Source organism: Gadus macrocephalus, chromosome 4, assembly GCF_031168955.1.
Source record: "Gadus macrocephalus chromosome 4, ASM3116895v1".
Taxonomy (NCBI): Eukaryota; Metazoa; Chordata; class Actinopteri; order Gadiformes; family Gadidae; genus Gadus; species Gadus macrocephalus.
In genome coordinates, this window is record NC_082385.1 from 31,947,552 (window position 1) to 31,959,458 (window position 11,907).

Consider the following 11,907-nt stretch of genomic DNA (forward strand, 5'->3'; position numbering starts at 1 on the left):
TGCAGTCCGTCAGCGCGTGGATCTCCTCCAGGCTGTCCAGCACCTGGGACACGGCCCCTACACACACACACACACGAGACACAAACACACACACACACACACACAGACAGAGACACACACACACACACACACACACACACACACACACACACACACACACACACACAGAGAGACACAAACACACACACACACACACAGACAGAGACACACACACACACACACACACACACACACACAGACACAGAGAAACACACACACAGAGAGACACAAACACACACACAGACAGACAGAGACGCACACACACACACACACGCAGAGACGCACACACACACACACACACACACAGAGACGCACACACACACACGCAGAGACGCACACACACACACACACACACAAACACACACACACACGCAGAGACGCACACACATACACACACACACACACACACCGCAGAGACGCACACACACACACACACACACACACAAAACAGACACACACACAGACACACACAGACACACGCACGCACCGTGAAAACAGACACACACACAAACAGACACACACGCACACACAAAAAGAGCCAGACACACAGATACGCGAACATACAGGCACACACACACAGGCACAGACAAACACACCAGGCGCACATACGCACACAGACGCAGACACAAACACACACAAACGCACAACGAAAACACACGCACGCACAAAAAAACGCATACACAAACACAGTACCAGAATTAATACACAGCTTTTTGTGAAAGTGCACACATGGAGGAAGATAGGACGGACACAGGCATTCCCAGACAGGCAGTTCCTCAGAATACGTGGAGCATTACGTGAAATGTAAACATGACAGAACGGGCGCATTCATCGACTGCATGAAAATCTTTCAACGGTAACACCGTTAGCACTGTTAGCTCGGCAACACTGCCAGGGCGTAACCTAGGTAACGTTATAAGAAACTTCTCTGTGACACTGTTAGCACCGTCACTGCAGTAACACTGTGAGCGATGTCGCCATGGTAACAGTTTTAGGGCCGTTCCCAATGTAACACTGTGAGCAATGTAGTGCTAACACCGTTAGCACTGTTTGTATCATCACACCGTTACCACGGCGACAGCGCTAGCACTGTTGCCTCGGTAACAACGGTAGCACTGCCACATCCTTGGCACTATTGGCAATATAACCAAGGTCACACCGTCAAGACTGTTACATCGTGACACCTTGCGAACCATGACCTCAGTAAAACAATACCACGGTGGCACTTAATGAATAGTTACCAGGGTAACGCCGGAAAATTAACACTTCGAACAACAGACAGAAAGGAAACACAAAACCGTAGGGATACGAACACAGTGATAAAAAACATACCACGACAACAAGAAACGCACAAGTACCCAACGACACACAAACCCAGAACAAAGTGAAAATAAACTGAACACACAAAAACAACAACAACAACAACAACAACAACGGAAAGAACACCCACACACACACTGAAGCACAAAAGACACAAAGATGGGAATAAGGCGCACAACACCGACACAGACACAAGACACACACAGATATTCCGCCAACCAGCCCGTGTACCTGCTGCATCGTGGGCGCATGCAGCCAAACCGGGGGGGGGGGGGGGAGACAGGGGGGGGGGGGGGGGGGGACGTCATTCGACCAAGAGGGTGTTAGAGAGGGACAGAGAGAAGGAGGGGTCAAGCGTGAACAACGGTTCAACACACGCACACGAGCGCACGCATACGCACACACGCACCCACGCACACACACACACACACGTAATCGCACACACACGCATACGCACTGGCATTCACACTTTCCAAAAAACGTGCGTTATTGAGGTTGTCCTGATGCAGTACCGGTAGTTGCAATAAGAAATACTATTATACAATAATCAGATTTTCTCTTCTAAAAATGTTCATCAAATTCTTCATCGTTTTTGGCAACTTTCTACTAATGGAACGGACCTAGGGAACACACACATAATCTGGCAACTGTAAAGTGTAGAGATGTGGGAAAATGTGGGGGTTGCCTTTACAAACCTTTTTTTTTTCCACGCAATATTGCTAAAGATCTGAGGTTGTGATGCTGTGTGGTTGAACTATATTCTCCCAAGCTTACACTGCCAAAAAAATAATAATAATAATAATAAAAAAAAACAAAAAAAAAAACATATATTAAATTGATCGGGTCACGTTCAATTTTGAGTGTGTTTATAAATCTGTAATATATTTATCAAACGTACTTTACTCTACTGTACTCGAGTACAACATATAAACGACATCATACAGAAGAAATCCCCTCCTCAACCCTCCCCACGCAACCACACACACGCACACACACACCCACACGGAAATCTCTTTGACGAAACGGAAGACAGGAACCACACAAAAAAAAACAGGATTAGTGATGTCACAAATAATGGCGATGACATCACGCGGCCGGGCCGCGGGGGAGAGGGGGGGGGGGGGGGGAGGGCAGGCATACGTACTTTCGGCCGCTAGCAATCCTACAGAAAGTGCAGCAGAAGATACAAACAAAAACACACAGGAAGAGAGAAGCTTTAAATAAAGGAAACAGAAGAGGAGGACGGGGTGGGGGGGGGGGGATGAGGAAGAGGAGGAGGAGGAGAGGGCTGAACAAGGTGCGAAGAGAGTACCGAAGAGAGGAGGAGGGAGGGACGGCGGGTTATTTGTTTTTCCTTTTTGGGAAAAGTCGGTCAGATCATTTCGGTCGGCCTTTGAGGGTTAAGATTTTTGTTTTCCAACAATTCAATTTTTGGAGCAATACTACTCTAAGTCCACTCTAAAGCTACTTCGATGCAGTTGCTTTATAAACTAGATGATAGGGTTGTCGCGGTGTGGACATTTTCACACCGAGTAATAGGCTCGTGTCAACACCGGTATTACCGGTCTAAACGGTATTAACTTTGAAACTATAGGTCAACCGCCATCTTCTCCGTCAACTCTCCTCTCACACTCGGTGACAGCGGCTGGCAGCGCGCCAATTCTCGGCGTCTTATAACGTTCTATATATAATGGTATAACATAGTTCTATATATCATAATATCACGGCCAAAAGCTCTGTGCGCCTCCGGATGGCCGTAGCGCGGGGAGCTCACGTAGGGATTGGGCTTCGCGGGGTTTGTTTACCGGCGTTGCTATGGTTACCGGTCTTGTAAGGAAGCACGTCAATTCTCGGCGTGACAATTCTCCCGCACAGAGCAGAACTGTGGCCTATTCTACACATTTAAATTTTCTTAATTATAATTATATTATTCATTTTAATTGAATTTGCTTTTTATTACGAAAAAACAAAACAAAAAACACCGAGCAATCGGTGTTGGCCTCAACACCGGTAATACCGTATACCGCGGCAACCCTACTAGATGACAAAAAAAAAAGGGTTGACTTCATCTTGAAAGTCAAGAGGAATTTCATTACGGTTTCATTTCCTTTAAAATACTTAAGAAACAACTATTACGCAAAGGTGGCGGAAAGTGAAACGTCTGCTTTCGGTTGCAGCGGCCTTTAACGCAAACACGAACCAACCCCCAGACAGCAGGTGCCACAGACAGTCAAAACTCGACTTTATCTCCTCCACCTCCGTTCATTGATCAACATACACCGGTTTCGCTCCGTCTTATCTTTGCTTTACAGAGCTCCTGGAAAAGCGCCTGGGTGTCTGAGTGTCTGCCCCCTGGGGGAGACCCCCTAGATGGTGGTGGTTAGGGTGAAGACGTAAGGGAAACCCATCAGGGAGCCCACCGAGAGGAACTTATGTGGCTTCTGGGAGGGGAGGGGGGGGCTGGAGGGGGCTTGGGGTGTAGTTCATCGAGTACACATAAGTCAACGATGATATCGAGTTCTAATTGATTAGGTTTAGCGGATGTTTTGGGGGGGGGGGGGGGGAATCGTTTATTTAATCGTTGATTCGTCGATACGTTGTTTTTCAGTTTTCCTTATCCTGGGAAGTGAAAGCTGACATCTCAGAAAGGGGAAGTGTTCGCTGGCTCCTTTCCTTCTGCCAGACCGCGCAGAAGAGGATTAGAAATCAAATCGGACAAGACGTGGCAAGGAAGGCGCCGAGAATAACCAGACGGTGACCAGACACAAAAAAAAAGGCACACTATCGTTTCCGCTTTCTTCTTATTGTCGGAGCCACCCGGACACTATCTAGGTATTTAGGTGTGCGACTTCGTCCCCCCACGCTTTGGACGAGGTGGGCGTTGCCGGGGGTTACCGGAGGAGGTGGGGTCGTCGGAGAAGTCGGGCATCTCCTCTGGGGGGTCCCCGTAGTACGAGTTGAACTTGTGGCTGGACACGGCGGCCAGGACCGCGCCCTGGAAGGGGGGAGGGGGGGCAGAGTTATAGTGATGATGTGTGTGTGTGTGTGTGTGTGTGTGTGTGTGTGTGTGTGTGTGTGTGTGTGTGTGTGTGTGTGTGTGTGTGTGTGTGTGTGTGTGTGTGTGTGTGTGTGTGCGCAGAATAACGTGTTCAGGTTTAAGCTAAATGTAGAGGGGAGCAATGCACAATATTTCAGTGCGTTTGAGGACGTCTCGCCCACTGCGGACTGGAATGTGTGTTATTTGCGTGAGTGTGGTTAGCATGTGTGCACACACTCACACATGCAACTTCACATCAAAAAGGCGGATGGGTAGACGGTGTGACATTTGCACACAGGAAACCAAAACGACACCGCCATGCACTTAACAGAGCGTTACCCTTGTAGGAAACTACGTGGTGGGTAGGGGAGCGTTCACACACTAGGCTTTTCACAGCTTCTGAGAACATTTGCATACAGGGGACCGCAGATAATTGCCCGCTGATGAGTCACAGGGTTGACTGGGCTGTTCCCACCGAGTCTTTCTGAGTACCTGCGGGCCTCCGCGGCTCTAGCGCGAGCCAACTGACGCTAGCGCCACGGTGCGTGAGCTAAGAGACGCCAGCGCCGCGGCGCGTGAGCTCACAGACGCTAGCGCCGCTGTGCGTGTGCTAACCTGCCGTAGGGCTGCGATGCGTGAGCTGACCAACGCTAGCACTGTTGGGCTGACCCATGCTAGTGCCGCGACGCGTGAGCTAACCAACGCTAGCGACGCGTGAGCTATCAGACGCAAGCGTCAACTGACGCAAGCGTCAACTGACGCAAGCGCCGTGGTGTGTGAGCTAGCCAACGCGAGTGCCGCGGTGAGTGAGAAAACCAGCGCTAGCGCCGCGGTGCGTGAGCTAACCTTCAGCTTGCGGCGGGCGTTGAACTTCCTCAGCTGCTCCACCGTCTCTGGCAGGTGGATCTTGTAGGCGTACCTGTCCCTCTCCTGGGGAAACACACACACACACATTGACACACACAGATAGACACACACACACACACACACACACACACGCACACAAACACACAAACCCAGATAGACACAGATATACACACAAAAATACAGATACACATGGAAGCACACAGACAGACACACAAACACACACACACACATGGACGAACACAGATAGACACAAAAACACACACATGGACGCACACAGATAGACGCACACACAAAAGCACACAGGTAAACGTACAGATACACATGGAAGCACAGACACACACCCACACAAACACACACACAGAGACCGGCAGACACACACACACACATTCAGAAACAGACACACACACAACCACACACACACAGGACACAAACACACACACAGAAACACAGAGAGGCAGACATACAAACTGCTGTCAGTGTCGGCGGTGGTTCAGAGAAGCTGGATGTGGTCTGATCTACTTCTCATAACTGCCGCTGCACTGTGCAGGAATTATTTTAAACAAAATAAAGCACTGAAGCTTGTACTTCGATGTACTTAGATGATGAGAACAAGGTGCCTTTATCTTGCGGATGCGGGCATGTCTATACTTCCTTGTATTTAAAATGAGGAAATTGTATCTTAATGTTCTAAGTTGTTTTGTTATTTAAAAATGAATAAAGGGTATTTTTGAGATATGGTGGATATTTATCTTCTCGTTTTAAATTGTTGTGATTGTGCGTGTTTGTTCATTTGCATGTGTGGCTGTCTTACTTCATATGTGTTCGAGCATTTGCACGTGTTTGTGCATTTGCAAGTGTGTGTGAATTTGCGCGTATGTGGTTATTATTTGCACGTTTGTGTTCACTTGCATGTGTATTGGTCTGTGTGCATTTGCATTGCATGCCTTCATTTCCATACGCATGCGTGTGCATTTGCTAGTGTTTGCTCATCTGCATGTGTGAGTTTGCATTTGCAAGCATGTGTGTGCGCATTTTCATGTGTGTGAGTGTGTGTGCATTTGCATGTGTTTATGTGTGAATTTGCATGTGTGTGTGCATTTAAATGAGTGTTTGACTTAATTAGCATGCGTGTGTTTGTGTTCAACTCCATGTGTGTGTGGGTATTCATCTACATGTGTGTGTGTGTGTTCATCTGTATGTGTGTGTGTGTGTGTGTGTTCATCCACACGTGTGTGTGTGTGTGTTCATCTACATATGTGTGTGGGTATTCATTACGTGTGTGTGTGTCCGTCCACATGTGTGTGTGTTCATCCACATGTGTGTGTTGGTATTCATCTACATGTGTGTGTGTGTGTGTGTGTGTGTGTGTGTGTGTGTGTGTGTGTGTGTGTGTGTGTTCATCCACATGTGTGCGTGTGTGTGTGTTAATCTGTACGTGTGTGTGTGCGTTCATCCACATGTGTGTGTTGGTATTCATCTACATGTGTGTGTGTGTTCATCCACATGTGTGTGTGTGGGTATTCATATACATATACATGTGTGTGTGTGTGCGTGTTAATCTGTGTGTGTGTGTCTGTGTGTGTGTGTGTGTGTGTGTGTGTGTGTGTGTGTGTGTGTGTGTGTGTGTGTGTGTGTGTGTGTGTGTGTGTGTTCATCCACATGTGTGTGTGTGTTCAGCAGAGAGGTTTTCCAATGGGAAGTTGGTTGCACTTTCGACTCAAGTTTAGAGGAAGCTTTCCTCACTAAACAAGTTAAGTACCAACCATTAGTGCAAGCTATTATACGTTTAGGCTATAAATGCCAGCTCATCGTTTATATTTTCGGCAGCCTAGGTCATGTCCACAGGCTGGTGGTCAGAGGCTTGAGAATGATGAGGTTGTCCAAACGTAAAGCAAAGCAGCTAGCAACATATTGCTCAATCTCCTCCATCATAGGCAGACGAGCTATTTGGAGGAGGAGGTGTTTTCTGTACCCATAGATTTTCTGTCTGTTAACAGACTGTGTGCAACCATCGTTGATTGAATAAGCTCATGTGTACGTATTGTCTATTCTGTGCATGTTTGACTCAAGTACTGCAACATGTTGTTTCGAGGATGTAGGGCATCAAAAGCAACTGAAAGTATTTGTGCCCTTGCAATGTATTTTATAAATGCGGACACAAATAAAGACACTGAAATGTGTGTCCATCCACACGCGTGTGCGTGTGTGTCCATCCACACGTGTGTGTGTGTGTCCATTCACACGTGTGTGTGTGTGTGTGGAAGGGCGTGCACCTTGAGCCAGGGGTGGTTGAGGGCCTCGTACACGGTGATCCTCTCGGCGGGGTCCAGCATCAGCATGCGTCTCACCAGGTCTTTGGCGCTCTCCGAGATGTGGCTCCACTGGCGCGGATTCATCTGGACACACACGCGGCCACACACACACACACACACACACACACACACACACACACACACACACACACACACACACACACACACACACACACACACACACACACACACACACACACACACACACACAGGGACGCACACACACGCGGCCAGGCACGCACACAGGGAGGCACCCAGGTGTACACACACACACACACACAGGGACGCACACAAGTGTACACACACACACACACACACAGGCAGGCACACACACATAGGCAGGCAGGCACATACAAACACAGGTACACATGCACGCACAGGCACACACACACAGGGATGGACACGCACACACACACACACAGGCACGCAAAAATATGCACGCACACATACACGCATAAAGGCACACACACACACACACAGGCAGGCACACACATACACAGGAAGGCACACACACAAGCACACACAAGCACACGGGCACAGAATAGAAGAACAAACACGCTCTCAGATGGATGTAGGGTGGCTGCGACCGGTGTCCACGGTAACCAGGAAACGGAAACCTAATCCAGAAGAAAACGCTGCTTGGTAATTCGCGACTCGAGCACGTACGCTTTGTTATTGAGGTCTGTCGGAGGAAGTGGCGAAATAGAGGCTCACGGTTAACTCGATTAACCAAAAAAAAAATACAGTTCAATACAGTTCGTCGCATGGTTACTGTGTGGCTTTAGACTCCGGAAGGGGCCCTTTGAAGAAATTCTGGCACCATCCGTTTCGTTAACAAGTTATCGGATTGCACCGCGAAAGGCCGAAGAGAATAACAAACAAAGTATGCAAAAGGAAAAGAGAGGTAATACAAACAAGCTAACCTGCAAGCATCCTTGAGAAGGAAGCCCAAAGCCCTACCTGCTCATTAGTCTCCATTATCGGAACCTCCCGTTGGATCGCGTCAGCTAAAGGTGTTGGGCCAAATGGCGAAGCGGCGATAAGAAGCGTCGTAAGAATGAATCGTAAAATAAATAAATAGTCGGTGATGGTTAATACTCGTAGCACAAACTCGTACTACACAGAAATTTGTGTCATTTCTGAGAAAGTACTGAGAAATTTGTGTCATTTCCCCACTACGTAGAAAAACATTTCTCCGAACTTCGTGGCTACTTGACTCTTGTTTTCCTTGGGATTTCTGCCCATAAGTGGGAAGGTGAGGTGCACCACCTGGAGTGCATAATCCCTTCTTATTAATCCCCATCTGGCGGCTCCCAGGGGGCCAGACCGCGTCCATCTATTACCATAGAGACCACGGAGGGCTGTTGCTGGTAGCCACCAGAAACAACCCCGGCTCTCTGGTGTTGAGCTACGTATCTCGTGGTTCTTAGATAAAATACAATAAAGTGAAGTAAAATAATTAAAAGCACAATTTAAAACAAAACAGAAAGAAACGTCGGAAGACAAGTTAAAAAAACGTTGGAAAGACCGAAAAAAACACACAAATTGCGTCAATCGTTCGCATTCCGCCAGTTCCCGTTAGCTCGTAGAAAAAGGCGACGACCTATTACCAAACGTTTTCCCAGTGCTACCAAACACTAGTGGTACGACTTCCTAACACTTACATCGATGATCGCGCATCACCTCCCCCCAATCCGCAGTGTGTCAACCAAATGAGGCGTTGGGGGGGGGGGGGGGAATCTAAGAGACAACCTTTAGGCTGCGAGACCTCCATTGTAACACACTGACACCCTAACCCGCTAGAATAAACGTACATTTAGATTAAGTGCATTTAGCAGACGCTTAAGCAACTTACAATAAGTACATTTGTTAGAGGAAAGAGAAACAACGATATATCGCTGTCGGTACACCAAGTGCCGAGCGCTAACAATCGCTAGGTTAACCCATTCCGCGTACACAAGAAGAAAATAGCTAGGATAAGACGCTAAACCATGCCAAGTAAACCTTGGACGCACAACACACAATCAGTGCACACTTACAGGCGCTAAAGGTGACGGTTCCACGTTGACGCAACGCAATGACCACGCGGTCGCCACGACGCCGTCGTGAAACCCGCTTCGGTTCTGCGTCGGCTTTTAGCGAGCGGACCAATCACAGCTCTTCGACCTCGACACGAGGTTGCAATTTTTGGGAGGCGAACGTCAGGCCCCTTGGGGAGGACGCGAGGGGGACGCGAGGACGTAAGGGGTCCGTAAACCCCTCCTTGCGTTGCGTCGACATCCAACCGTCACTCCCGCCTTTATTGACTAGCCCTGTGCACACGGTTGCGGTTTTTCGGGGTGCTTATCTGTAGCTGTTAAGTGGTGGGCCGGGCGTTTTGGAAATCAACTACTACCTTGTACTTCCCCTTGATGATGGCCTCAAACAGCCGCTCCTTGGTGCCGTAGAAGGGCAGGCAGCCGGAGAGCAGGATGAAGAGGATGACCCCGCAGCCCCACACGTCCACCGGCTTACCGTACGGCTCTCTCTTCACCACCTCGGGGGCCATGAAGTGGGGGGTGCCCACACGGCCTGGGGGGGGGGGGGGGGGGGGGGGGGGGGGGAGAGGGAGAGGATGAAAGGGGGGATGGGAGGGGCAGAGGGTGGGAGAGGGATGGGGTTGGAGGGGGAGAGAGGAGGGAGGATGAAAGCGTGAGGGGGGGAGAGAGAGGGTGAGGGGGAGAAGGATGGAGGAGAGAGAGAGAAATGGGAGAAAGAGGGAAAGAGGAATGGGAGAGGATGGGGTGACGGAAGGGGAGAGAGAGAGAAAGAGAGGAGAGGGGGAGAGAGGGGGTGAGGGGGAGAAGGATAGAGGGAGAGAGAGAGAGAGAGAGAGAAATGGGAGAAAGAGGGAAAGAGGGATGGGAGAGGATGGGGTGACGGAAGGGGAGAGAGAGAGAAAGAGAGGAGGGGAGAGAGATTGATGTATGACACAGATGTATTGTAAGATTCATTGAGAGAGATACAGCGAAGAAGGTGAGAGAGACCAAGAGGGGGAGGGAGAGAGAGATAAAACAACAGGGAGTGAGAGAAAGAGAGAGCGAGAGAAAGAGAAAGCGACAGAGAGCGAGAGCGAAACAAACGAGAGACCAAGAGAGAGAGAGAGAGAGAGATAAAACAACAGGGAGTGAGAGAAAGAGAGAGCGAGAGAAAGAGAAAGCGACAGAGAGCGAGAGAGAAACAAACGAGAGACCAAGAGAGAGATTAAAGAACGATAATTCATAACCGATGATTGAATGACGAGTTCAGTGATAAACACAGTAGACCAGAGCCGGTACCTCCAGCCACCAGACCGGACTCCCCCAGCTGGATGGCCACGCCAAAGCCCCCCAGTTTGACCGGAGCAGAGTTCTCTTTGGAGGCCAGCAGGACGCAGTGGGGCTGGGGGGGGGCGCACACACACACACACACACACACACACACACACGCACACGCACACGCACACGCACACGCACACGCACACGCACACGCACACACACACACGCACACACACGCACACGCACGCGCACACACACACGCACACACACAGTAGGGTTAACACAAAACGCCAGTAAGACAGTTGAAATTAAACCAGTTGAAAATAAACAAGTTGAACTAAAACCAGTTGAACATAAACCAGCTGAACACAACAAGCTGAACTTAAACCAGTCAGTTGAACTAAAACCAGTTGAATATAAACCAGTTGAAGTTAAACCAGTTGAACTAAAACCAGTTGAACATAAACCAGTTGAAGTTAAACCAGTTGAAGTTAAACCAGTCAAACTAAAACCAGTTGAACATAAACCAGTTGAATTTAAACAAGTTGAACTTAAACCAATTAAAGTTAAAACAGTTGAAGTTAAACCAGCTGAAAATAAACCAGTGGAATATAAACCAGTTGTCGTTCCTTAAGTCATTTTCCAAGCAGTTCGGTTTGTTCCGAATGCAAAGCAAATCTATCAAGATTGATCCGGGCGGAAAAGTGAATTAAGACAAATAACTAATGTTTGATAATGATGATAATGTTTTTTATCGTATCAACGCCGGATCAGAGATGATTTAAACCCAACAGCCACACACCCAAAGCCCCAAGACCAAAGGGGGAAGTGAGTGATCTCCACTGATGTCAACGCCTAAAAGCAATAAGGCCAGGTGTGTCGATCTTCAAGATCAAACACAACTGAAACCACATGGCCACAGATTCAATCTGCCGGTAAGAACTTGCTTTTTTGGTCTCTTTTTTTTCTTTTCTTTTTTACACCGAACTTAACTTATCTCAGTGTCGCTCCGGCACGCTTCTGCCTATTTCTGGGT

General features: G+C 48.5%; 1 protein-coding gene across 1 annotated transcript in view; it reads right to left on the reverse strand.

Moving 5' to 3' along the window:
• Nucleotides 1-11,907, reverse strand: part of LOC132455499 (peripheral plasma membrane protein CASK-like) — a 43,109-nt gene that overhangs the window by 18,122 nt on the left and 13,080 nt on the right. The window contains 7 exon segments of the mRNA XM_060049361.1: nucleotides 1-57; nucleotides 2,504-2,521; nucleotides 4,255-4,354; nucleotides 5,243-5,326; nucleotides 7,537-7,659; nucleotides 9,971-10,146; nucleotides 10,893-11,137. The exon segment at nucleotides 1-57 is cut by the window's left edge and continues 65 nt beyond it. Coding sequence (XP_059905344.1) covers nucleotides 1-57; nucleotides 2,504-2,521; nucleotides 4,255-4,354; nucleotides 5,243-5,326; nucleotides 7,537-7,659; nucleotides 9,971-10,146; nucleotides 10,893-11,137 — 803 coding nt within the window.